The sequence below is a fragment of the Polypterus senegalus genome, chromosome 7 (assembly GCF_016835505.1).
Source record: "Polypterus senegalus isolate Bchr_013 chromosome 7, ASM1683550v1, whole genome shotgun sequence".
In the NCBI taxonomy this organism is placed as follows: Eukaryota; Metazoa; Chordata; class Cladistia; order Polypteriformes; family Polypteridae; genus Polypterus; species Polypterus senegalus.
Window position 1 is genome coordinate 179,066,132 of NC_053160.1, and position 25,477 is coordinate 179,091,608.

At 44.1% G+C, this 25,477-nt stretch overlaps 1 protein-coding gene across 2 annotated transcripts in view; it reads left to right on the forward strand.

Annotated features, from left to right (window-relative positions):
- Positions 1-975: 975 nt before the first annotated feature.
- katnal2 (katanin p60 subunit A-like 2) overlaps positions 976-25,477 on the forward strand; it is a 59,494-nt gene continuing 34,992 nt past the window's right edge. For both annotated transcript variants that reach the window (XM_039759659.1, XM_039759660.1), the window contains exons 1-6: positions 976-1,241; positions 2,703-2,773; positions 9,351-9,517; positions 16,454-16,493; positions 19,008-19,134; positions 21,280-21,378. In XM_039759659.1, the coding sequence (XP_039615593.1) occupies positions 1,185-1,241; positions 2,703-2,773; positions 9,351-9,517; positions 16,454-16,493; positions 19,008-19,134; positions 21,280-21,378 (561 nt within the window). In that variant the 5' untranslated portion in view covers positions 976-1,184. The remainder of the gene's footprint in view (positions 1,242-2,702; positions 2,774-9,350; positions 9,518-16,453; positions 16,494-19,007; positions 19,135-21,279; positions 21,379-25,477) is intronic.

Genomic DNA, 25,477 nt, shown 5'->3' on the forward strand with positions numbered 1-25,477 from the left:
TGTGGAAACATCTGTCTCAAATGACAAAATCCTTTCCCTTTCTTGTTTTTCATTTTCATTAAAGTTTTAATCAGACTAAGTTGTATAATGAAGAGAAGGCAAATCAACAACAACATTTATATAGCACATTTTCATACAAAAAGTAGCTCAAAGTGCTTTACATAATGAAGAAAAGAAAAATAAAAGACAGTAAAAAAATAAAATAAGTCAACATTAATTAACATAGAATAAGAGTAAGGTCCGATGGCCAGGGTGGACAGAAAAAAAAAACTCCAGACGGTTGGAGAAAAAAATAAAATCTGTAGGGATTCCAGACCATTAGACTGCCCAGTCCCTTCTGGGCAAAGTAAGCAGACTGTTTGGGAACAAATGTTACAGGACAAGGTGACAAAATTAATCATCACAAATGAAGAGGTGAGGACAATACAAGCAAGTTACAATTCATAGGCAACAAAACCTAACAAATATCAGACAGCAATTCATTATACAAGAGAGTATTCCAACGCTTCTTATTAGAATTTAGAATGAAGGTGGGCAGCTCATTCCATCATCCAGCAAGTACACGTGAAAAGAAATCTGAACTGGGATTTAATGTCACGAAGAGGTGGCATCACCAGCACCAGCAGACCTGAGTGGGCGAGAATGAGCATAGCACCTCGGAATTGTCTCCGTAGATTTACAAGTGCTGCCCTATTAACTAATCTGTAGGGAAGCATCAAGGATCTGAACTTTATAGTCCAGCTACAGGGAGCCAGTGTAGTGATTTTATCGACCCGATGTTTAATTTTTTTTTTTTTTAATAATTAAGTACGCTATAAATAACCATCATGAACGTTATTAAGCAGTAATCTTTCGACAATAACAGTAAAGTAGTAATACTGAAGTATGCGAATAAAGTATCGCGCCGTTGCTGTGACAAATTAAAAGGCTGCATCGCGACACCCTATAGGTGATTTTAGAAAGCCATGACTTGATTGGCTCAACCACGTGTCAGTCAACGTCGGGGCGTAACTGAGCGAACGAGTCTACGCAAGGGACGTAGCGTCCGCGATTTTTGTGAATTACTTAAGCGGGCTTCTTTCTCACAAGTGCATCTAAGCTGGAAAAGAAATGTTTTATTCCGTGTACTACGTTTAACTAGCGGGCAGGAACGGTGTTAATATTCGTTCGTGTAGTGGCGCAAGATGACAATGGAGCTTTCCTATCAGACTATTAAAACAGCCAACCAGGCGAGAGAAGCGGTAAGTAATGGCAAATTAGTCTAAAAAGTAGCATTAAGACAGTAGCGATTATGTTACATGTCAGAGGAGTGAGCGGGACGAACGTTCAACATCTTGTGGGTCCGGTTGTTTTAAAACGATTTTTTTTCGGGGTTGTTGGAAATTAAGTACCTGGGATAAGAATGAAAAGTGTCACGCTGCCGTGGAATAGTGCAGTCTACCACAGATAAAGTTTAAAATTCATTTTGGGAGAGAGTGACAGAGATCTCCAGCTATAGCTTATTTTATGCATGTGCATTTACACACCTGTCTTTATATATCGTTTTTTTCTAAACCGGCTGCTTCCCTTGTAGAAAGTAAGAGTCTAACGTTTCCTAGGCGACCACATTTGACGGTCACGTGATGTCCCCGAGGCGCATAGACTGTGAATGTCAACGCCCTCTGCTGGCCAAGCTAAGTTTTGTACAACAGACGTTTTTGCATAATCTGTATGTGTACAGTCGTGGCCAAACGTTTTGGAACTGACACAGATATTAATTTTCACAAAGTTTGCTGCCTGCATATACTCCAGAATGTTCTGAAGATTGATCAGATGAGTTGCAATTAACTGCAAAGCCATGAAAATGAACTTCATCCCAAAAAACCACTGCATGTCAGCCCTGCCACCAAAGGACCTGCTGACGTCATTGCAGTGATCCTCTCGTTAACACAGGTGAGAGTGTCGATGAGGACAAGGCTGGAGATCACTGTGTCATGCTGATTGAGTTCGAATAGAGGGGTTCAGTTGTGGTGAAGAAGGCCTCAGGGCGCCCAAGAAAGTCTATCAAGCGCCAGGACCTTCTCCTAAAGTTGATTCAGCTGTGGGCACCACCAGGGCAGAGCTTGCTCAGGAATGGCAGAAGGCAGGTGTGAGTGAGGTGAAGACTTTTGGAGGATAGCCTGGTGGGTGTCAAGAAGGTCAACAAAGAAGCCAAGAAAAACATTAGGGACAGACTGATATTCTGCAAAAAGTATTGGACTGCTGAGGACTTTGGTAAAGTCATTTTTTCTGATTTTCTCTTTCTGATTGTTTGGGGAATCCGGAAAAAGAAAAGGTGAGCGCTACCATCAGTCGTGTGCCACGCCAACAGTACAGCATCCTGAGACCATTCACGTCACGTAGGGTTGCTTCTCAGCCAAGGCAGTGGGCTCACTCAGTGTTTAAAATTTATGAATTGGAATTAGGCCAGTGGATCGAGAGAGAGATCCACAGGCACATGGAATAAGTGACTAAGTAGTGTGGTAGACAGTAGAACTTCTGGGACTTTCAAAACTCCATATTATTTTAAAAGAATTAAGTGAATAGTACTGGTGAGCTTTGTTGGGCTGAATGGCCTGTGCTTGTGTAAGATTGTTCTGATGTTCTAGTTTTTACATTAACTGTTATAGCCTTTACTCTTGAAAATGACTTAAATTTGTTTATTGATTTTTCTCATTTTAAAGGATGAAATGAAAGCTGAAGCTAGAAGGAAGAATCTTTTAATTCTGGTTCTTCATTACTTGTCTGAGGAAGGGTATGTATAATTTGTGTGATTTTTTTCAAGTCCTTTCAGCATTAGAAGTAAGGGTTGCAAAGTATTCCTAATGTTATTTTCATTGATTCTTCTTGCAAACTTAATTTGTCTCCATTATTTATCTGCTTGTCTTAGAAGTGACTGGCCGTCAATCCAAAGCTCATTCCTGGTTTCTGCTGGATACGGCTCAGGGCATCGTGATACTCTCCTATAGGGTTAAGTAGGTTCTGAGGATGAATTAATGAAACAAATTAGCTGCCTTTTTATATTCTCATTTAGTAATTTTATTTATTTATTTACCCTTGTTTATCTGTTGTGATAAACAGGTCCTATACCAGCACCATCAGACACAAGACAGCAACTGCCCTTTGAAGGAATGGCTGTTGTGATGTTCAGGTTCACAAAACCCAATTTCAAAAACTGTCCTGAAGATCCTTGTTATGCCTTGTGCAATGAAAAGCTGGTTGAAATGCAGATACCCTGGGGGGCTCATATATACTCAGCAAAAAAAGAAACGTCCCTTTTTCAGGACTGTGTATTTCAACAATAATGTTTTAAAAATCCAAATAACTTTACAGATCTTCATTGTAAAGGGTTTAAACAATGTTTTCCATGCATGTTCAATTAACCATAATCAATTAATTAACATGCACCTGTGGAATGGTCGTTAAGACCTTAACAGCTTACAGAAAGTAGGCATTTAAGGTCACAGTTCTAAAAACGCAGGACACTAAAGAGACTTGTCTACCGACTGTGAAAGATGCCCAGGGTCCCTGCTCATCTGCGTGAACGTGCATTAGGCATGCTGCAGGGAGGCATGAGGACTGCTGATGTGGCTAGGGCAATAAATTGCCATGTCCGCACTGTGAGACGCCTAAGACAGCGCTACAGGGAGCGAGGAAGGACAGCTGATCATCCTCGCAGTGGAAGACCACGTGTAACAACACCTGCACAGGATCGGTACATCCGAATATCACACCTGCGTTGCAGGTACGGGATGGCCACAACAACTGCCCGAGTCCCACCAGGAACACACAATCCCTCCATCAGTGCTCAGACTGTCCGCAATAGGCTGAGAGAGGCTGGACTGAGGGCTTGTAGGCCTGTTGTAAGGCAGGTCCTTACCAGACATCACCAGAAACAACGCCGCCTATGGGCACAAACCCACCTTCGCTGGACCAGACAGGAGTGGCAAAAAGTGCTCTTCACTGATGAGTCACGGTTTTGTCTCACCAGGGGTGATGGACGGATTCGTGTTTATCGTCGAAGGAATTGAGCACGTCTGGGACCTGTTGGATCGCAGGGTGAGGGTTAGGGCCATTCCCCCCAGAAATGTCCAGAAACTTGCAGGTGTCTTGGTGGAAGAGTGGGGTAACATCTCACATCTGACAAATCTGGTCCAGTCCATGAGGAGGAGATGCACTGCAGTACTTCAAGCAGCTGGTGGCCACACCAGATACTGACTGGTACTTTGGATTTTGAGCCTCCCTTCATTCAGGGACACATTGTGAAACATTTTTAGTTTATGTCTTATGGTGTTGACTCTTTTAGTGTTCATACAAATATTTACACATTAAGTTTACTGAAAGTAAAAACAGTTGAAAGTCAGAGGACGTTTCTTTTTTTGCTGAGTATATAAACGGTGCGTACGCACAAAAATGTAAGCCTCTTTCCCTGCTGAAATCGCAATGTATTAAACCTAAACTTGGCGTAAAGCCACTCACATTTCCATGGTACCTCACACCCTGGCGTACACAAGTTCTCCGCTCGGTTTTGCAAACTGGCGGCACCCAGCGTCAAAGCAATGCTACTGCTACAATGTTTGGTTACCCTTTCTTTTTCAGATCCACATCCCTGACGCGGCTTTATAAATACACTGAAATTAACCGCGTATTGTTTATTAGTTTAATGCATCTGATTGAATTAGCCAGTAACAATATAATGGTCCATGGAGTAGCTAAACTATTCTAAATACAATAGCTGCTTTAGCGTTGTTACTCTCACTGCACCTTCTTCTTCTTCTTCTTTCAGCTGCTCCTGTTAGGGGTTGCCACAGCAGATCATCTTTTTCCATATTCCTCTCACTGCACCACTCAGAATATTTCTATCACTGTATCTGAGTGGGGAATCACAGCAGCAGCTGATGAGAAAGAGAATTATCACTGTACAGCATCAAGCACACGCTGCCTCAGCCATGCTGTCTATTGAACTGCTCTCTTCAAAGCCTTTCCTGTACGGACCTCGCGGTTCAGAAACAGTTTCATCTCAAGAACTCTAAACGCACTCAATCAGTCCATCAAATGCTCCTTGTAGAACGCTTTGTACTTATAAGTTCAATCACCTCACTGTAAACTTGTACTACAGTTATTGTGAATTTCCCCTTGGGATTAATAAAGTATCTATCTATCTATCTATCTATCTATCTATCTATCTATCTATCTATCTATCTATCTATCTATCTATCTAATATTGCACAACCTGAGCCACTTTATAAAACGTGTATTTACATATGATGACAATATCATTTTTAAGATGAAATGCAGCAAAATATGTTTATTATATTATACAGATAAAACTTTAACTTCATTTAAATGATCTATATTGTTAATAATTAAACATGTGAGGACACGGTGCCGCAGCACTAGCTAGTAGCTGGTGCCCCATTCACAAGATTGTTCCTGCCTCACGCCGTATTCTTGCTTGTGCTGGCGCATCACTGGAAGGATAGATGGAGAGAATAATTAAACATGTACTACAAAGATATTTCAATGTTCCTTAAAGTTTTGAAGAATCAGCGTTCTAAGCTTACAGATGGCTTAACGTCTATTACAGAGCTGATTGTGTGACGATTGGGTATTTGGAGAAAGAAAAGGAAGGACAGGAATTGGAGGTTAGTATGTTTGAAAGAGACAGTACTGCTGCAATAAATTATTTCATCAAAGGTCGCGCACGGCGCAGCAGCATCTTGTGTGAGACATGAACAATCACTGCGCCACCGTGTTCCCATGTTTAAAAACATTATTTAACTCCTATCATTATGAAAATGATATCACGTATATATCTCAGTATTTTAATTATTCAGAGAGCTGTAATATCACAAATGTACTGGATTCTGTGTCCTGTCGGAAGAAGAGAAAGCCAGGAGGTACATAGTGATTCACACACATAGAGCACATAGAAGATCAAATACAAAACAAAGCATTTAACGTGCTACTTTAATTACGATGGAATTTGAGAAACTAGTAAATTAAACGATTTTAAGATGAAGTTTATGATGTGCTACTTTAATGACAAAATAAACTATGTGATTAAAGTGGAAATTTCGAGATTAAAGTTGACATTTTGTGCTTTTTTGCCACTGGGTGCCTATTTTTTTTTTCCTCTGTACCCTAATAGGTACACACACTATGCGACTCTTCAATTCCACCGGGGGAGTAAACGCTAAAATTATTCAAAGTTATTGTCTGTTTTTTACATGTATTTTTATTACTCTTTAATTGTTTTTTTTTGTATCCGTATACTGCTGCTGGATTATGCGAATTTCCCCTTGGGATTAATAAAGTATCTATCTATCTATCTATCTATCTATCTATCTATCTATCTATCTATCTATCTATCTATCTATCTATCTATCTATCTATCTATCTATCTATCTATCTATCTATCTATCTATCTATCTATCTAATAAGCTTTAATATGACACTCAGACGGTGGGCTACGACTTGCCTTTTCACGATGACTTTGATATCTGACAACTTCTTTTTTTATTTCGGGCACTGTGTGACTTTGTGAACTTGAGCTTTCGAGTTTCTCTGACACACTCACTCGATCAACTTCCTTTTGTTGATTATACCACTGTTTAAACCAACAAATAGTACGTTTTTTCCTTGCCTCCATTTGGTATTCGCTGAAATTCTTCTATTTTCCCCCATGTTGTTTCCATTGTCTTTTCACAGAAGGCTGAGCTTAAGGGCTATTTATATTGATTTGCATATTCAAAGAGGCGTAATTCTGGGAGGAGCTGGAGCGAGACAGCAGGCGTGTACACGTCCGTTACTTTTCACGCTGACTGGGATTTATGTAGCGAAAGAACGTGGAAGTTTGCATACGCACAGATTTATGCATTTGGAGTTTTCTGTGTGTACGCACATTCCCGCTTTTGTGCTTACGCCATGTTATAGTGTGAGTTGTATGCACGGCGTTATGCATGAGGCCCCAGGAGAGGAAGCACTGAATGAAGTAAAACTTGAAACCAGAGTTCTGTTCTATCGATCATCACTACTAAAACTATAATCAATGAATTGTAAGGAAACAAAACCAAACAATCTAGAACCTAAAGCACTTGGAAAATACACACACACACATACAAAAGATGTTTTTGTTTTCTTTGAGATATCCACAAACTTAGAGAATGATGTGTTTGATGCACTGCATTTTATACTGTCACATCAATGACATTAATTACATTGTTTCTAGAGATGCACTCTGACTGTAAATGGCAGCGCCCATAAAAAACAAAGTGACAGCAAAAACAGTACAATTATTTTTATTAATAACTGGAAACAATAAAAATAAGTGTAAAATCTGATGCAGCAGTACAGAAAAATGACAACTGTAAACAAAAAGAAGCACACAGAATTTTTTAAAGTACACTGAATAATAGAAATATTCGCCTACTGAAAACTTAAGAAGTGTAGAGGACAAGGAGTCATCGCTTATAGATCTTGAATTTAAGAGTGTAACCATGAAGCCCAGCCCCAAAATGACAAAACAATCATCCTTAATAATGATCGATTACAAAAGACTCCAAAACAAAGCAAGTTCAAAAAATGTTACAATTGCTTGCTTAAGAGGCAAACCAAAATAGAACAAAGCCAAGTCTGTAATCCCCCCAAAAAATGCAAATCGGAGACAAAAGTTTCAAAAACCAGAAAAATCTAAAGAAGAACACTTGCAAAACTAGGAAACCCTAAAATGAGCTGAACAAGAACATTAGGAAAACTTGTGTTGTAACTCGGGATTTACAGTATATACATTAGCCTGGGGATGGTTATTTAGCTGTAGCCCTGGGGGGCCCGTCCCTTCAAGCACAACATGAAGAAGACAAGGAAAATAATCTACAGTGGAGTCAGAAAATACTCAGACTTCTTCACTTTCTGCACACTTTATTGTCTTTTACATTTAATTTTAAATGGATAAAGTTGTTTTTTTGTCAACCAGTTTGTACTTAGTTTTCCATAATGACAAAGTGAAAACATTTTTTCATAATGTTTTGCAAATTTAATAAAAATTAACAACTCTCATTGATACTGTGTAAGTATTCAGACCTAATTCAGTACTTTGTAGAAGCCTCTTTGGCAGCAATTCCAGCTTTCAGTCTTCTTGGGTAAGTCTCTACAGGCTTTGCACACTTGGATTTGGGCAGTTTATCCCATTCTTCCTGTCTGATCCCCTCAAACCCCATTAGATTAGATGGGAGTTGCCATCTTCAGGGCTCTTCCAACATGTTAAGCACTCAAAGACACTCAGACACTTGTCTCAAAGCCACTTCCACATTGTCTTGGCTGTATTCTTTCGGTCATTATCGTGCTAAAAAGGTGAATCATTGCATGCAGTCTGGAGCAGGGTTTCTTCAAGGGCCACTGCATTCACCCTTCCCTCAATTCTGATGAGACTCCCTGTCTGTGCCACTGTGAACCACACCCATGGCATGACGATGTTACCACCATGCTTCACTGCAGGGAATGTAGTTGACAGATGGTGAGCAATTTTTGGTCTTTGCCAACACAGTGTTTGCAGTTCTGCCCACACAGTAACATTTCTGTCTGACCAGACTAGAGAATCTTTCCTCATGCTCTTAGATTCCTTTAAATGCCATTTGGCAAACTCCAAGCAGGCTGTCATACACACTTGTTCAGTGGATTGCTGCTGAGATGGTCATTCTTCTCCTGACAGGTTCTCCAATCTCAGCAGAAGACTTCTGAAGAGTGTTAGAGTGATCATTAGGTTCCTGCCTAGTTTTTCAGTTTGACTAGATTGACACTAGGAATAATGGTGGTTCCAAACTTGTTCCATTTCACAATAATTGAGGTCACTGTGAAGGCTCAAAGCTTTAGTTTTGTCCCATTTGCACTGATCTTTGTCTCACCACAATTTGCTCTATATGGAGGTCTGCACAGAGTTCGTCAGACTTCATGGCTTGGTTTTTGTTCTTCAGTCAGTGTGATTTGTGGGGCCTTATATACACAGGGACACATGTCCAATCACTCAGTTTGCCACGGGTGAATTCCAGTCAAGTTCTCGACACATCTCAAGGAGAATTAAAGCAGGTTTTCACTTTGTCATTGTGGGTTACTCTGTGTAGACTGAGGGGCAAAAATGGCAAGTTTATCAAATTAAAATGAAATCTATAACACACTAAAGCGTGCATAAAATAAAAGGGTGTCAATCCACTGTATACTTTTCATTATACTGTATAGTACAGTTTTATTAACAATGCTTAAATATTATTTTAAAAAATATTAAGTGCAAATTGTCTTTTTTTTATTTTCCTTTTATGTATGGATGTTTTCTTCAGATATTTAGATGCTGCAAATGCATTAGAACAAGAGACGAATCTGGACCTACGTCGGTATGAAGTGTGCGACAACATTGACTTGGAGACCGTCCTTATGGAATATGAGAGCTACTATTACGTAAAGTTCCAGAAATACCCAAAGCTCACAAAAAAGTGTGCAGAGACAGGTACAGTAGGTTTACTCTTTTAAATAAATCATTTTACATTGCATTATGCTATTCTTTATAATTTAGCCACAAATTTAGGGATAGAATAATATATATTTTTTTAAACTTTATTAATCCCGAAGGAAATTACTTGGTTTTCGCATACCCCTTGGGGTCAGAGCACAGGGTCAGCCATTGTACAGCACCCCTGGAGCAATTGAAAGTTAAGGGCCTTGCTCAAGGGCCCAGCAGAGTAGGATCTCTCTTGGCAGCAACAGGGATTTGAACCGGCAGCCTTCGGGATTCCAGCGCCGATTCTTACCCTCAGAGCCGCCACTCTGCCCTTTCAATTTCCATCCATCCATCCATCCATTCTCTTCCGCTTATCCGAGGTCGGGTCGCGGGGCAGCAGCTTAAGCAGAGAGGCCCAGACTTCCCTCTCCCGGCCACTTCTTCCAGCTCTTCGGGAGAATCCCAAAGGCGTTCCCAGGCCAGCCGGGAGACATAGTCCCTCCAGCGTGTCCTGGGTCTTCCCCGGGGCCTCCTCCCGGTTGGGCGTGCCGGAACACCTCACCAGGGAGGCGTCCAGGAGGCATCCTGATCAGATGCCCGAGCCACCTCATCTGACTCCTCTCGATGCGGAGGAGCAGCGGCTCTACTCTGAGCTCCTCCCGGATGACTGAGCTTCTCATCCTATCTTTAAGGGAAAGCCCAGACACCCTGTGGAGGAAACTCATTTCAGCCGCTTGTATTCGCGATCTCGTTCTTTCGGTCACTACCCATAGCTCATGACCATAGGTGAGGGTAGGAAGGTAGATCGACTGGTAAATTGAGAGCTTTGCCTTACGGCTCAGCTCCTTTTCACCACGACAGACCGATGCAGAGCCCGCATCACTGCGGATGCCGCACCGATCTGCCTGTCGATCTCACGCTCCATTCTTCCCTCACTCGTGAACAAGACCCCGAGATACTTGAACTCCTCCACTTGGGGCAGGATCTCTCCCCAACCCTGAGAGGGCACTCCACCCTTTTCGGCTGAGGACCATGCTCTCGGATTTGGAGGTGCTGATTCTCATCCCAGCCGCTTCACACTCAGCTGCGAACCGATCCAGAGAGCTGAAGATCACGGCCTGATGAAGCAAACAGGACAACATCATCTGCAAAAGCAGTGACCCAATCCTGAGTCCACCAAACGGACCCCTTCAACACCCTGGCTGCGCCTAGAAATTCTGTCCATAAAAGTTATGAACAGAATGGTGACAAAGGGCAGCCCTGGCGAGTCCAACTCTCACTGGAAGCGGGCTCGACTTACTGCGGCAATGCGGACCAAGCTCTGACACGGTTGTACAGAGACCGAACAGCTCTTATCAGGGGTCCGGTACCCCATACTCCCGAGCACCCCCACAGGATTCCCGAGGGACACGGTCAATGCCTTTTCCAAGTCCACAAAACACATGTAGACCGGTCGGGCAAACTCCCATGCACCCTCAGGACTCTGCTAAGGGTGAAGAGCTGGTCCACTGTTCGCGACCAGGGCGAAAACCACACTGTTCCTCCTGAATCCGAGGTTGACTATCCGGCGGACCCTCCTCTCCAGAACCCCGAATAGACTTTTCCAGGGAGGCTGAGGGTGTGATCCCTCTATAGTTGGAACACACCCTCCGGTCCCCTTTTAAAGAGGGGACCACCACCCCGGTCTGCCAATCCAGAGGCACTGTCCCGATGTCCATGCGATGTTGCAGAGGCGTGTCAACCAAGACAGTCCTACAACATCCAGAGCCTTAAGGAACTCGGTATCTCATCCACCCGGGGCCCTGCCACCAAGGAGTTTTTGACCACCTCGGTGACTTCAGTCCCAGAGATGGGAGAGCCCACCTCAGAGTCCCCAGGCTCTGCTTCCTCGTGGAAGGCATGTTAGTGGGATTGAGGAGGTCTTGAAGTACTCCTCCCACCGACCCTAGCGTCAGTGAGGTCAGCAGCGCACCATCCCACCATATACGGTGTTGACACTGCACTGCTTCCCCTCCTGAGGCGCGGACGGTGGACCAGAATCTCCTCGAAGCCGTCCGAAAGTCGTTCTCCATGGCCTCTCCAAACTCCTCCCATGCCCGAGTTTTGCCTCAGCAACAACGAAGCAGCGTTCGCTTGGCCTGCGGTACCTATCAGCTGCCTCCAGAGACCCACAGGACAAAAAGTCCTATAGGACTCCTTCTTCAGCTTGGCGGCATCCCTCACGCGGTGTCCACCAGCGGGTTGGGGATTGCCGCCACGACAGGCACCGACCACCTTGCGGCCACAGCTCCGGTCAGCCGCCTCAACAATAGAGGCACGGAACATGGCCCATTGGACTCAATGTCCCCACCTCCCTCGGGGCGTGGTTGAAGTTCTGCGGAGGTGGGAGTTGAAGCTACTTCTGACAGGGGACTCTGCCAGCCGTTCCCAGCAGACCCTCACAACACGTTTGGGCCTACCAGGTCTGACCGGCATCTTCCCCCACCATCGAAGCCAACTCACCACCAGGTGGTGATCAGTTGACAGCTCCGCCCCTCTCTTCACCCGAGTGTCCAAGACATATGGCGCAAGTCCGGCGACACGACCACAAAGTCGATCATCGACCTGAGGCCTAGGGTGTCCTGGTGCCAAGTGCACATATGAACACCCTTATGCTTGAACATGGTGTTCGTTATGGACAATCCGTGGCGAGCACAGAAGTCCAATAACAAAACACCGCTCGGGTTCAGATCGGGGGGGCCATTCCTCCCAATCACGCCCTTCCAGGTCTCACTGTCATTGCCCACGTGAGCATTGAAGTCTCCCAGCAAAACGAGGGAATCCCAGAAGGTATGCCCTCTAGCAACCCCTCAGAGACTCCAAAAGGGTGGATACTCCAAACTGCTGTTGGCGCATACGCACAAACAACAGTCAGGACCCTTCCCCACCCGAAGGCGGGGAGGCCACCCTCTCGTCCACGGGGTAAACCCCAATGCACAGGCTCAGTGGGGGCAATAAGTATGCCCACACCTGCTCGGCGCCTCTCACCGGGGGCAACTCCAGAGTGGTAGAGAGTCCAGCCCCTCTCAAGGAGATTGGTTTCAGAGTCCAAGCTGTGCGTCGAGGTGAGTCCGACTATATCTAGCCGGAACCTCTCGACCTCGCGCACTAGCTCAGGCTCCTTCCCCTTCAGAGAGGTGACATTCCACGTCCCAAGAGCCAGTTTCTGTAGCCAGGATCAGACCGCCAAGGTCCCGCCCGCCACCACCCAACTCACACTGCACCCAACCTCCTTGGCCCCTCCCATAGGTGGTGAGCCCATGGGGAGGAGGACCCACGTTACCTCTTCGGGCTGTGCCCGGCCGAGCCCCATGGGTGCAGGCCCGGCCACCAGGCGCTCGCCATCGAGCCCCACCTCCAGGCCTGGCTCCAGAGGGGGCCCCGGTGACCAGCGTCGGGCAAGGGAAAGCGTTGTCCAAGTTTTATTTTCATTGGAGGTTTATTGAACCGCTCTTTGTCTCATCCCTCACCTAGGACCAGTTTGCCTTGGGTGGCCCTACCAGGGGCATAAAGCCCCGGACAACATAGCTCCTAGGATCATTGGGACACGCAAACCCCTCCACCACGATAAGGTGACGGTTCAAGGAGGAGCCTTTCAATTTCCATCTAATCTAATGGAGCTTGAGGGGTTCTGCCACGAAGAATGAGGTAAATTGCCCAAATCCCATTTCTTATTCCAAAATAGTTAGTCTTTTTAGTTGAGACTTTTAATGCATGTGGGAATATAATGCATATGGCACAGTTTTATCGACTTATTTTGGAGAAATTAGATGGTTAGGACTGGGCAGAGTATTCTGTTCTTGTCAAAAATGTTCTAACTTTCTAATGGGGAAAGCGTATGTTCTACAAGCTTTGCACACCCGGATTTGGGCAATTTATCTCATTCTTCATGGCAGATCCCCTCAAGCTCCATTAGATTAGATGGAAAGTGCCATCTTCAGTGCTCTCTCAACATGTTAAGGACTCAAAAGACATTCTGAGACCTGGCCCAAAGCCACCCCAGCATTGTATGCTTTGGGACATTGTCATGCTAAAAGGTGAACCATTGCATGCACTCTAGAGCAGGGTTTCTTCAAAGGCCACTCTATATTTGGCTGCATTCACCCTTCCCTCAATTCTGATGAGACTCCCTGCTTATGCCACCATGAACCACACCCATGGCATGATGCTGTTAGCACTATGCTTCACTGCACGGGATGCATTTGACACATGGTGAGGAATTCTTGGTCTTTGCCAACACAGTGTTAGCAGTGTATTTGGCTGCATTCCTCCTTCCCTCAATTCTGACCAGTCTCCCGCATTATTCCTCTGAGAAGCACCCCCATAGCATGATGCTGTGTAGAACACATACAGTGGTGTGAAAAACTATTTGCCCCCTTCCTGATTTCTTATTCTTTTGCATGTTTGTCACACAAAATGTTTCTGATCATCAAACACATTTAACCATTAGTCAAATATAACACAAGTAAACACAAAATGCAGTTTTTAAATGATGGTTTTATTATTTAGGGAGAAAAAAAAATCCAAACCTACATGGCCCTGTGTGAAAAAGTAATTGCCCCTTGTTAAAAATAACCTAACTGTGGTGTATCACACCTGAGTTCAATTTCCGTAGCCACCCCAGGCCTGATTACTGCCACACCTGTTTCAATCAAGAAATCACTTAAACAGGAGCTGCCTGACACAGAGAAGTAGACCAAAAGCACCTCAAAAGCTAGACATCATGCCAAGATCCAAAGAAATTCAGGAACAAATGAGAACAAAAGTAATTGAGATCTATCAGTCTGGTAAAGGTTATAAAGCCATTTCTAAAGCTTTGGGACTCCAGCGAACCACAGTGAGAGCCATTATCCACAAATGGCAAAAACATGGAACAGTGGTGAACCTTCCCAGGAGTGGCCGGCCGACCAAAATTACCCCAAGGCGCAGAGCGACTCATCCGAGAGGTCACAAAAGACCCCAGGACAACGTCTAAAGAACTGCAGGCCTCACTTGCCTCAATTAAGGTCAGTGTTCACGACTCCACCATAAGAAAGAGACTGGGCAAAACGGCCTGCATGGCAGATTTCAAGACGCAAACCACTGTTAAGCAAAAAGAACATTAGGGCTCGTCTCAATTTTGCTAAGAAACATCTCAATGATTGCCAAGACTTTTGGGAAAATACCTTGTGGACTGATGAGACAAAAGTTGAACTTTTTGGAAGGCAAATGTCCCGTTACATCTGGCGTAAAAGGAACACAGCATTTCAGAAAAGAACATCATACCAACAGTAAAATATGTTGGTGGTAGTGTAATGGTCTGGGGTTGTTTTGCTGCTTCAGGACCTGGAAGGCTTGCTGTGATAGATGGAACCATGAATTCCACTGTCTACCAAAAAATCCTGAAGGAGAATGTCCGGCCATCTGTTCGTCAACTCAAGCTGAAGCGATCTTGGGTGCTGCAACAGGACAATGACCCAAAACACACCAGCAAATCCACCTCTGAATGGCTGAAGAAAAACAAAATGAAGACTTTGGAGTGGCATAGTCAAAGTCCTGACCTGAATCAATTGAGATGCTATGGCATGACCTTAAAAAGGCGGTTCATGCTAGAAAACCCTCAAATAAAGCTGAATTACAACAATTCTGCAAAGATGAGTGGGCCAAAATTCCTCCAGAGCGCAGTAAAAGACTCATTGCAAGTTATTGCAAACGCTTGATTGCAGTTATTGCTGCTAAGGGTGGCACAACCAGTTATTAGGTTCAGGGGCAATTACTTTTTCACACAGGGCCATGTAGGTTTGGATTTTTTTTCTCCCTAAATAATAAAAACCATCATTTAAAAACTGCATTTTGTGTTTACTTGTGTTATATTTGACTAATGGTTAAATGTGTTTGATGATCAGAAACATTTTGTGTGACAAACATGCAAAAGAATAAGACATCAGGAAGGGGCAAATAGTTTTTCACACCACTGTACATTGAACATGCCCTCCACTGGACCTGCATCCTGGTTTGGTTACTTTTGTGTACCTGATTATGCTGGGATAAGCTCTAACTCCCAAACAACTCTTTAATAAGAAATGGGTATAAAAAAGTTACTTTATGTATCATTCTTGCATTTCCATACTGTACATTCTCATTGATAATTTGGAAATATGGAAGGGTTTTTAACAGTAGTTAGTCAGTCATTGTCTAGCTCAATTAGTTCTGAATATGGTTACAAGGGGTGCTGAGGCCTATCTCAGTTAGCATAGGGCGCAAGGCAGGAACAAACCCTGGACAGGGTGCCAGTCCATCACAGGGCAATCACACACACACACACACACACACACACACACACACACTAGGGCAAATTTAGCATTGCCAATGCACCTAGAGGTTAGGAGCACACACTGATACAGTGCATTGCCGCACCCACCACACAACAAACCAACTCAGGATCCAGATTAGGACCCGAGTGCAGCCATGCAACGAGTGATACCTCAGCACCACACCATTTCAGATGGAGTGGGACAGTGTGAGGTTTTTTATGGTGGCTGGAGTGCTCCTAACCTGCATGTATTTGGACAGTGAGAGGAAACCGGACCATCCAGTGGAAACCCACACAGATATGGGAATAACATGTAGACTCCACTCGGAGGACCCAACATGTGCCCCCTGGTCTCCTTACTACAAGGCAGCAGCGCTATCACTGAATCACCCATCCACCCTGTGTTTTTAATATTATATTGTAATTCTTTGTTTTATTTCTAATTTTTCTGGTATCATAATTATCTTTTGAATATTTTCCTTTGGCCAGAGTGTAAAGGGTCCTGCCTTCCTTAGATCCTGAAGCTGCAAAAGTGTGACAGTATAAAATAACAAGACCAGGTTTAAACAGTTTTATTCATTTAACTTTGAAAAATCACCTTTTCTTTATTGTAGGAGGAAATAAACACCCAAGGAGTGGAGGAAAATGTAAAAGGTAAAGTATGATAACTTGCATCGAGGAGAGGAGAGGTTAGGAGCAGGCACTGATACAGCACATTGCCGCACCCACCACATGATGAACCAACTCAGGATCACCTATTGGGACCGAGTGTAGCCATGACACCTCAGCACCACACAAGTTCAGATGGAATGGAACCAGTGTGAGATTTTTTTATGGTGGCTGGAGTGCCAATTTCCCTGTCTACTTGCAGGGCCTAATGCAGATTAACGTTGTATCCAGGACGGAGCAATTGAAGGTTAAGGGCCTTGCTCAAGGGCCCAATGGGGTAGAGTCACTGTTGGCATTTACGGGATTTGAACCGACAACCTTCTGATTGCCAGTGCAGATCCTCAGCCCCCAATGCACAACAAAGCTCTCTGAATGAACTGCAGTCTCGGATGCAAATGGTTCTGTGGTGGAATGGAACCAGTGTGAGATTTTTTTATGGTGGCCGGAATGCCAATTCTGCCACCAAACCCAGGGTTTTCCCTGCAGGTTGGAGGGTTCAGATTAATGTCATACACAGAACGGAGAAATTGCAGGTTAAGGGTCTTGCTTAACGAAGTAGAGTCATTTCTGGCGTTTACGGGATTCGAACCGGCAACCTTCCGATTACCAGTGCAAATCCCTAGTCTTGTGGCGCTTTTCCACTGCATAGTACGGCACGACACGGTTCAGTTCAGCTCACTTTTGGGGGGTTTTCCACTGGGAACAGTACCTGGTACCTGGTCCTTTTTTTAGTACCACCACAGCCGAGGTTCCAAGCGCGCCGAACCGTTACCAAAACGTGACGTGTAAACTCTGCTGGTCACTGATTGGCCGCAGAAAATCGTCATTACTGCGTCACTGGCTATTCTTTTCTTTAAAGGTACACACACGCGGAAGTTTGTGTCCCGTCTCTCCATCGCTGGACGCAGTTTGTTGCATAAGTGGATGAATGTTTCTTCAGACATTCGAAAGTTCTCCAGCTACTGAGTGTTTGTAAAACCGGGAACAATCACATCCCACCACTCTGAAGAACGGTTAAATGTCCAAACAGATGGTCTGTTGCGGCGACTTTTTTGCAAAATGTGGAAGATCTGTAATATACAGAATCAGCATTTTAATGTTACACTGGCAGTTAAGTTCATTTTATGTTTTGCAACAGTGATAAAAGTTAGCTAGTGATGTGCTTTTTAGATGCTTACCCTTGCGCGCGTCGTCGAGCTAAAGTGTTGTCGTTGCCTGCGTGTTGTTGTAAAAGTTCCGCGGTGTCGCGGCAGTAGAGCGGCGCAACTATAACGACACGTGAATAATCCGCCCACTCTAAAGCGGTACTAAACTGCAGTCGAAACGCAAACCGAGCCGAACCAAGGTGAGCTGTACTGAACCGTGCTGTGCAGTGGAAAAGCGCCTTTAGAGCCACCACTCTGCCCCATCTTTAAATTATGGGTCATCTGCATTTGTGTGGCGCAGATTCAAAGTAATTTTTAATTCTTTTTTCTTAATTCTTTGCATTTATATAGCGCTTTTCTCACTACTCAAAGCGCTCAGCAATTGCAGGTTAAAGGCCTTGCTCAAAGGCCCAACAGAGCAGAGTCCCTTTTGGCATTTACGGGATTCGAACCGGCAACCTTCCGATTGCCAGTGCAGATCCCTAGCCTCAGAGCCACCACTCCACCTAAAGTAGCACACACAGTGGGGAAGGGGCACATGTGGTTTGCAGAGTGTTTTGCACAGTTTGGACAGTTTGAACAATTTCACATTTCTCCAATATGACTGAACGTGATGATTTTCCAAACAGGACAGGGGCTGACTTTTGGCAGCGATTATCCAAGGGGGACCAGGTGGGAAATGATGGTCAGCAGAGACTCTGGGTCTCAAAGAAAGAAAAAAAGGCACAATTGGGTTGCCAGAAAAAAAATGTTTATGAGCCACTATCTTAGTGTTCCAGTGAGTACCAGCACCTCTTCAAGATTCTCCCTCCACCCTTCATCCTTCAGTTATTTGATAGAATGTCACTGTATCACCATAAATCGAGTACACTCAGTAATTCTTTTTCCAGTCCAAACACTGAATTTATCATAGTCTCATCAATCGTAGTCAGTCCATATTACATAAACACTGATATTTGATTGGTACTACTGGCTTATTATTGTCTATGCTTATGATACCATTGCTTATTGAGCTTTCAGGCTGGTAGATCTAATAAAGCTGACACATTGGCATATACATTTTTTTTGCTTTTAGGATTTTAATAGTTTACCTTTGCAGTTAACATTAACCTTTGCTCTGCATTTTGGAAATTGCAGCAAGTTGTGGCTACAATACATTAGCAGAGGCACAATTTGTTTAGTGGTGGGCTGGGCACCCTGCCCGGGGATTTGTTCCTGCCTTGCACCCTGTGCCGGCTGGGATTGACTCCAGCAGACCCTGTAGTTAGGACATAGCGGGTTAGATAATGACTGACTGACAATTTGCTTAAAACAGGAGCGGTATATGCATTTTAACACATTTTATTTTTCTCAGGACACCCAGTTCTTCAGCCCACAACCTTCCTAGAATTAGTCAATCCAGTACGGCACAGCGACCTTCCTCTAAAGCACTGGGTAAAAAAACAGAACCAAAAGCAATGGCGAAAGACAGTTCAAAGATAGTGAGTACCACTGTTTATTAAATTTTCTTTTAATAATAATTCTTTACGTTTATATAGCACTTTTCTTCCTACTCTGAGTGCTTTTCATAGTGAATGGGGAGCCACTTCAACCACCACTAATGTGTAGCATCCTTCTGGAAACTCTGGTGGAGGTCCGCAGCGGTCCTGACGTGCAAATCGGTCGTCCAACCTGGGTATAGGGGCGAAAGACTAATCGAACCATCTAGTAGCTGGTTCCCTCCGAAGTTTCCCTCAGGATAGCTGGCACTTCGTTGACGCCAGTTTTATCTGGTAAAGCGAATGATAAGAGGCCTTGGGGCCGAAACGATCTCAACCTATTCTCAAACTTTAAATGGGTAAGAAGCCCGGCTCGCTGGCGTGGAGCCGCGGCGTGGAATGCCGAGTGCCTAGTGGGCCACTTTTGGTAAGCAGAACTGGCGCTGCGGGATGAACGAACGCCGGGTTAAGGCGCCCGATGCCGACGCTTATCAGATCCCAGAAAAGGTGTTGGTTGATAAGGACAGCAGGGGCGGTGGCCATGGAAGTCGGAACCCGCTAAGGAGTGTGTAACAACTCACCTGCCAAATCAACCAGCCCTGAAAATGGATGGCGCTGGAGCGTCGGGCCCATACACGGCCGTCGCTGGCACTGGTGGCCGCGAGGGCTAAGCCGCGACGAGTAGGAGGGCCACCGCGTGTGCGCGCCGAAGCCTAGGGCGAGGGCCCGGGTGGAGCCGCCGCGGGTGCAGATCTTGGTGGTAGTAGCAAATATTCAAACGAGCGCTTTGAAGGCCGAAGTGGAGCAGGGTTCCATGTGAACAGCAGTTGAACATGGGTCAGTCGGTCCTAAGGGATGGGCGAGCGCAGCCATTATTGCGACAGAACGCCCACCACACATTAGTTATTAGGTGGCAAAGGGGTGAGAAAGAGAGAGCCAATTAGAGATCGGGAATGATTAAGGGTCCAGAATGACCAGGCCTTGGAGGGCAATTTAGCCTGGGCATCGGGATACACCCTACTCTTTGCAAAGGATGCCCAGGGATCTTTTATGACCACAGAGAGTCTTACGTGGTTGGTTTCATGTCTAATCCAAAGGACGGCACCATATTTACAGCATGGTGTCCCTGTCACTGCACTCGGGCATTGGGATCCCCATTCAAACCACAGGGCAAGCGCCCCCTACTGGCCTCACTAACACTTCTTTAAGCGTGTTTTTAAGTCTTTAAGTGTTTCCTGTTTGGTCTCCCATCTAGGTACTGTGTGGGTCCAAACATGCTTAGCTTCAGGTGGGTGACCTGATCTGAAGTGCATGTGATATGCCTGCTGAATCTTTTTCAGTGAAGTTTATTACACTACGGGTTGTAACGATTTTGTAGTGTGTGTATTTTTCCTTGAAACCTGGATGATTGGTTTGTGTGTGTTTTAAGTACTGTAAAGAAAGACAGACACGACACCAGATGTCCACAACACACACGGTTTATTTTTCTTTTCTTCTTCACAGCACAGCACAAACACAGTGCCCACAGACTCACAGTCCTTTTCCACTCCTTTCTCTGTATTGCCGCCTCTACTCCACTCCTCGCAAGCTCCGTCCCCTTCCACCTGACTCCGGCCCCCTGAATGGAGTAAAGCGGTCCCTTTTAATAATGCTCCCGATGACCTCCCTGCAGCACTTCCCAGTGTGGCGGAAGTGCTGCATGGGCACCCAGAAGCACTCCGGGACTACTGGCTTCCTGGTTTGGCAGCACTTCCTGGTGTGGCGGAATTGCTGCAGTCCAAGGCTCCTTAGTCCTTTCGGGCGACCCCGGTGGTGGCCACAGATCCCCACAGGGTTGAGCCTTCCAGCTCCGTGGCTCCCACACAATCCAGGATGGCTGCCTTCTTGCATTCCCAGGAAGAAATTGCCCCTCTCTCACGGTCCCCTGCTTCTCCAGGCCTCACAGTGGAGCAAGGTTCCCCGGCCATCTATCACAGTATATATGGCCACCATTCCTTGGGTCTTCTGATTTTTTTTTTTCATTTGATTACTAGTTAACTATCAAGTATTCATGCCCATTCTTCATTTTAAAATTGCTACCAATATTATATTTGGCTATGTTTTGGACAATGAAAAAATGTTTTAAATGTAATTTTTTTTTTGTTTTAGGACAGTGGTCTCTCAAAACCTCCTGAAACTGGAGATTTCGGTTTAAATGTGTCTCCTATCAACAAAAATGGAGGGGGGAATGGCACACATATGAAAAAGGTAATTTTTTTTTTATATATCCTTGATAATCTACAGTGGATTCAGAAAACGTTCAGACCTCTTCAGTTTCTGCCCACTTTATTGTGTTGCAGATTGAATTTCAAATTTCAGTCTAATGTCGCATGCACTCTGGAGCAGATTTTCTTCAAGGACCTCTCTATACTAGGCTGTATGCATCCTTCTCTCAATTCTGTCCACACTTTGTGTTTCTGCCGCTGCGAAGTACCCCCATAGCATGATGCTTCCACCACCATGCTTCACTGTAGGGATGGTATTAGGCAGGTGATGAGTAGTGCTTGATGTTTGCCAGACATAGTGTTTTGAGTTTTGCCCAATGTGTCATCAATCCTGAAAATCTTCTTCGTCATCTTCTCAGGGTCCTTTTAAATGCTGTTTGGCAAACTCCAAGTGGGCTATTATATACCTTTTATTTCAGAGTGACTTCCATCTAGCCACTCTATCATAAATGCCAAATTAATGGAGTGCTTCTGAGATGGTTGTCCTTCAGGCAGGTTCTCCCATCTTGCTGCTGAGAGGCATCCACTCAGCATGATGCTGCCACCACCATGATTCCCCCAAGAGATGGAATTAGGCAGTTGATGAACAGTGTCTGAACTTTGCTAGACATAGCGTTTGGAGCTCTGCTCCAACCAAAGCCTTTCTACCCTGACTACTGAGTCTGGCCGGACAGCCAACTCTAGGCAGAGTCCTAGTGGTTCTAAACGTCTTCAGTTTCACAATCATTGAAGCCACTGTGCTCCTCGAAACACTCAACGCTTTATAAATTGTGTTATCCCCTTGATGATGGAAGTCTACAGAGAGTTCTTCATGCCTTGGTTTTTGTCCTGACATGCAGTGTGAATTGTGAACTTTCTACACAAAGGTGCAGGTTTGCCTTTCTAAATGATACCCGCTTCAGTTTTCCATAGGAGGACTCCAATAGAGTTCCAGAAACATATTAACAAGAATTAAAGCAAACAGGGTGCACTTGAAGATAATTTGGTGTACCACACCAAAGGGTTTGAATACATATATGAATGAGAGATTTCAGTTTTTGATTTTTAGTCAATTTGGAAACCTTCCTGAAAACATGTTTTCATTTTATCATTATGGGTTATTGAGTGTAGTCTGATAGGCAACAATGTCAAATTTATCCATTTAAAATTAAATCTACTTCACAGTAAAATATGCAGAAAGTGAAGGGGTCTGGATACTATCTGAATCCACCATACAGTATGCCAACCACATCGCTGATTTTACAGTCATGTTGATACTTGGAAAAAATTCTGGACACTCAAGGAATTTACACTTTTTATTCTGCTCATTGGGTTACTTTAGTAAATAAGTGGTACAATATTTAGTGCTGCTGACTTACAGCTCCAGAGCTTTGGGTTCTAATCCCAGGCAGCGTACTTTCTGTGTGGAGTTTTCACATTCACACTGTGTCTGCCAGAGATTTCCTCTAATACTTCAGCTTTCATTCCATATCGCATAGAGTTACAGTTGTGCTTAAAAGTTTGTGAACCCTTTAGAATTTTCTATATTTCTGCATAAATATGACCTAAAACATCATCAGATTTTCATTCAAGTCCTAAAAGTAGATAAAGAGAAACCAGTTAAACAAATGAGACTAAAATGTTATATTTGGTCATTTATTTATTGAGGAAAATGATTGAATACAACTATGTTGCGCGTGTTAAAGTTGTCTGTGAAGGGCTCCCTGTTTAAACGCGGCTGCCAGTCGTGAACTGGGCCCTTCGTCACAAAGCATTATGATTTTTTATAAGGGAAACAAAATAACAAAAGAAAACCCTTGGATATTGATTCGATAGGAACGGCCTACTCGGAATCACTGTCCGAATAGTAATTATGTGGTGGTGTGGGAGCATTTCTGCTTCTGACCGTTCACAGTCCGTCTCGTTTTCATGACACTATCGTTTCCTCTCACGATCTCTTCTCAACCTTTCTCTAATCTCGCAGGTTGCTTTGTGGCAATCCAAAGAGTAAGGCAATATATACGGAGCAATGGTTATAAAAGGGGGACACATAGGTATCCAGGCTCTTTAAAGCATAAATAGGGATCACTTCACTGACATGTGAGCAAGCCGCAACACTCTCCGGCTACAACATAACAATAATAATTTCCGGAACGTGCTGTTACGTTGTTGTCATTCATTTTACCCACCGTCTTTCTTTCATTCATATGTTACGTAGGCACGTACCTTTTATCTTCGGCAATCTCATTCTCTAACCAGGCCTCAGGAGCTAACCAGCGTAACACTGTCCACCACCCCTTTCGTTATTCCGGCACATTGTTGACATCCGTGAGTAACAACAACATACTAAACTGGAAGGTGGTCTACGTATGCGTGGAATTCGCGGACAAACAAAGATCAGGATCTAAATGAAGATCTCTTTAGTTAATTTAAAGCACAACAATTTGTTTAGTTTGAATGTCTGTGTTTTGAGGTGTGACTGGCGTACTACAGTCTTCAGTAGTATAAGCCTGGAGGAGATTCTTAATGCTATGTTTTAGCTGTCTCTCTACTGCCATCTAGTGCTTCTTCTTCTAATTCGCAGACAAACAAAGATCAAGATCCAAATGAAGATTATATATAGAGATTACATATTTGTGAGTGGCAAAAGTATGTGAACCTTTGCCCCATCTGGTGTGACCCCCCTTCAATAACTGCAACTAAACGTTTCCGGTAACTTTTGATCATTCCTGCACACCGGCTTGGAGGAATTTGAGCCCATTCCTCCGTACAGAACAGCTTCAACTCTGGGATGTTGGTGGGATTCCTCACATGAACTGCTCACTTCAGGTCCTTCCACAACATTTCGATTGGATTAAGGTCAGGACTTTGACTTGGCCATTCCAAAACATTAACTTTATTCTTCTTTAACCATTCTTTGGTAGAACGACTTGTGTGCTTAGGGTCGTTGTCTTGCTGCATGATCCACCTTCTCTTGAGATTCAGTTCATGGACAGATGTCCTGACATTTTCCTTTAGAGTTCTCTGATATAATTCAGAATTCATTGTTCCATCAATAAAGGCAAGCCGTCCTGGCCCAGATGCAGCAAAACAGGCCCAAACCATGATACTACCACCACGTTTCACAGATGGGATAAGGTTCTTATGCTGGAATGCAGTGTTTTCCTTTCTCCAAACATAACGCTTTTCATTTAAACCAAAAAGTTCTATTTTGGTCTCATCCTTCCACAAAACATTCTTCCAATAGCCTTCTGGTTTGTCCACGTGATCTTTAGCAAACTGTAGACGAGCAGCAATGTTTTTTTTGGAGAGCAGTGGCTTTCTCCTTGCAACCCTGCCATGCACACCATTGTTGTTCAATGTTCTCCTGATGGTGGACTCATGAACATGAACATTAGCCAATGTGAGAGAGGCCTTCAGTTGCTTAGAAGTTACCCTGGGGTCCTTTGTGACCTCGCCGACTATTACACGCCTTGCTCTTGGAGTGATCTTTGTCGGTCGGCCACTCCTGGGGAGGGTAACAATGGTCTTGAATTTCCTCCATTTGTACACAATCTGTCTGACTGTGGATTGGTGGAGTCCAAACTCTTTAGAGATGGTTTTGTAACCTTTTCCAGCCTGGTGAGCATCAACAACTCTTTTTGTGAGGTCCTCAGAAATCTCCTTTGTTCGTGCCATGATACACTTCCACAAACGTGTTGTGAAGCGCAGACTTTGATAGATCCCTGTTCTTTAAATAACACGGAGTGCCCACTCACACCTGATTGTCATCCCATTGATTGAAAACACCTGACTTGAATTTCACCTTCAAACTAACTGATCATCCGTGAGGTTCACATACTTTTGCCACTCACAAATATGTAATATTCGATCATTTTCCTTAATAAATAAATGACCAAGTATAATATTTTTGTTTCATTTGTTTAACTGGTTTCTCTTTATCTACTATTAGGACTTGAGTGAAAATCTTGTTTTAGGTCATGTTTATGCAGAAATATAGAAAATTCTAAAGGGTTCACAAACTTTCAAGCACAACTGTATGTATTAGATTAACTGTCAAATCTGAACTGGCCCAGTGTGTGTGTGTGTGTGTGCGCGCGTGC